The sequence below is a fragment of the Oratosquilla oratoria genome, chromosome 14 (genome assembly GCF_046742065.1).
Source record: "Oratosquilla oratoria isolate Oo_2021 chromosome 14, ASM4674206v1, whole genome shotgun sequence".
NCBI lineage: Eukaryota > Metazoa > Arthropoda > Malacostraca > Stomatopoda > Squillidae > Oratosquilla > Oratosquilla oratoria.
The window spans coordinates 11,502,144-11,504,643 of NC_134790.1; the positions used below are offsets into that span (position 1 = coordinate 11,502,144).

The window sequence follows — 2,500 nt, forward strand, 5'->3', positions numbered from 1 at the left end:
TAGACTTCTTGGGTTCCAATGGGTGAGGTCCCAGCTACCTCGTCCATTTTGTGACCCACTACCTGGAGGAGGGCACAGACAGCCTCCAGAGAAGTCTCGTCTCTTCTTTTGAGAAGGAACTGAGTGCAATAGGCGAGTCTCCTTGCTGGAATAAGGTCCTCGAGGCAAAGGCTCGCGATGAAGACACACAGGGCAGCATACCGCTTTCTGCAAGAAATTTTCTTAAGCTCGGATTCAGCCCGTTCTTCGTGGGTCAGATTATTGTTCTCACAGGAGGCTTCTGTCTTTTCCCGTGGTTCAAATAGCAACTGGCACTTGCTCACCAGACGGGTTTTGAAGACATCCTTTATTTCTTTGCCCAGTTTTTCTGTCAACATTTTGGACAGCCACGCATAAGCTCGCGAGTAAAATTGCTGTCTAGTTGAAAAGTCGACAATCAATTCGGCCGCCGTTTCCGCTGTGCCCGGATGTTTGGCAAGAAAGGCCGCGACTTGTTCTGAAATTCTGTCGAAGTTCTTTGGCGACAATTTGTTCATGAGAGCCTTAAAAATTCCCATGTCTGAGTCCTCATTCTGAACGTGAATGGGCCTGTCTTCAACTGGGGTAGGTGCTACCTACTCCTGCCTCCTGTGCCAGTTGGCAGGAGTAGGTATGACCCGCGGGCTAATAACCGGGGGTTGGTGCGTTACGCTCCTTTGTTGTTCGGGCTTAGAGACACTCAGATGTTTGGTGCTCTTAAGGAACTCTTCTCTGGGACGGGATGGCACAGCCTAGTACTACCTGTTGTGCCAGTTCACAGGTGTAGGTATAACCCGGGACGCGATCACAGGGGTTTTGGGCGCGTTTTGTCCTCGTTTGGCATCTTTCTTCATGAGCTTTCTGTCAGTGTGTCCTTTCTTATCAGGAACTGCTGTTTTAGCCTCCTTCTTATTTCTTCTTTTCTTTTTTTCTACCAAAAGCCATTCGTCTTCCTTTGGTTCATTCATACTGTCTTCATCCTTTCTTGGTTCTTCCACTTTCTTAGATGAGCTTTGTTCTTCATATTTCATCTTCTCAGGAGACAATTTAACATCCTTTTCTGTAATGTTGACAACTTTCATTTTATCATTGTCTTTTCTATCAATAATCTCACTCTTTTTTCTATTCTTTGTTTTACATTCAGTTCCTTCTCTGATTATATTCTCTTCCTTTGCCATTCCTTGATTGCTGACCCTTTTTTCTTTTTCAGTATCACATTCATGATAATAGCTTTTCTTTTCACGTTCATTATTCCCATTTCTTACAGTGATATCTTGCAACTTTCTATTATTAATAGACTCTTTTTCTTTTTCAGAACCTTTGCCTTCTGCACTAGGCCTTACACTTATCCCAGGACTCGATAATGTACTTTTCCATTGCTGATTGAAGAGGAAATCAGCCATGTTTTGAGGTAGAGGAACCAAGGAGGTTTTGCAGGACACGAGCTTATATTTGAGGACACGGACATACACATGGCCCGCTTCGTCCTTGTGGAATTCGACCTTTTTAATATATTCTTCTACAACCTCTCCAGCGTCCGTAGAAGACCCGTGGCCGGGAGCCTCGGGAACGTTGTCGCCCAACATCTATAGTTAACCCAACACACTGAAGGCCCCCAAGCCCTTATCCCATATTCAATAAACAAATCCGTAGAAGAAAGATAAACTTAATAACTTTCTTGGAAGACCTAGGAAAAACAATAGGTTCTCATTTCCCCCTTTATGGATATAGATATAGGTATATATAGATACAGATATTGGTATATGAATACATATATATATATATATATATATATATATATATATATATATATATATATATATATATATAGAGAGAGAGAGAGAGATACTCACGCGCGCGCACACACACACACACACACACACACACACACACACACACACACACACACACACACACACGCACACGTACACGCACACGCACACGCACACGCACACGCACACACACACACACACACACACACACACACACACACACACACACACACACACACACATATATATATTATATGTATATATATATATATATATATATATATATATACATATTAATATGTATATATATAGTGATGTTTCAAATCAAGATATTAATATTTGTAAGGGTTTTGTGTACCATGCTTTATCCACGCCATGCCCTCCAAGTGTTCCTAAACGTTTCTTCACTACTTTTAATAATTTAAAGAAGGATAAAGATTTACACATCACAAAGGCGGATAAAAGTAATTGCTTAGTCATCATGAACAAAAAGGATTACTTAGAAAAAATGGAAATATTACTAAGTGATGAAGAGACATATGTTAAATTGAGCAAGAACCCTCTAGAAAATGTTAATAGTGAATTTAATAAGAAACTTAAAACAATTTTAAAAGGTAACGACGAACTGATAAAAAAATGTGTTACTATATCTCCGTCACTTCCATACATGTATGGTCTAATTAAAACACATAAAGTTAATAATCCAGTTA

At 40.2% G+C, this 2,500-nt stretch overlaps 1 protein-coding gene across 1 annotated transcript in view; it reads right to left on the minus strand.

Moving 5' to 3' along the window:
• The window catches only part of LOC143032573 (uncharacterized), a 558-nt gene extending 1 nt beyond the window's left edge, over positions 1-557 (minus strand). The window contains exon 1 of the mRNA XM_076197442.1: positions 1-557. This exon is cut by the window's left edge and continues 1 nt beyond it. Within this exon, the coding sequence (XP_076053557.1) occupies positions 1-557 (557 nt within the window).
• Positions 558-2,500: the final 1,943 nt, after the last annotated feature.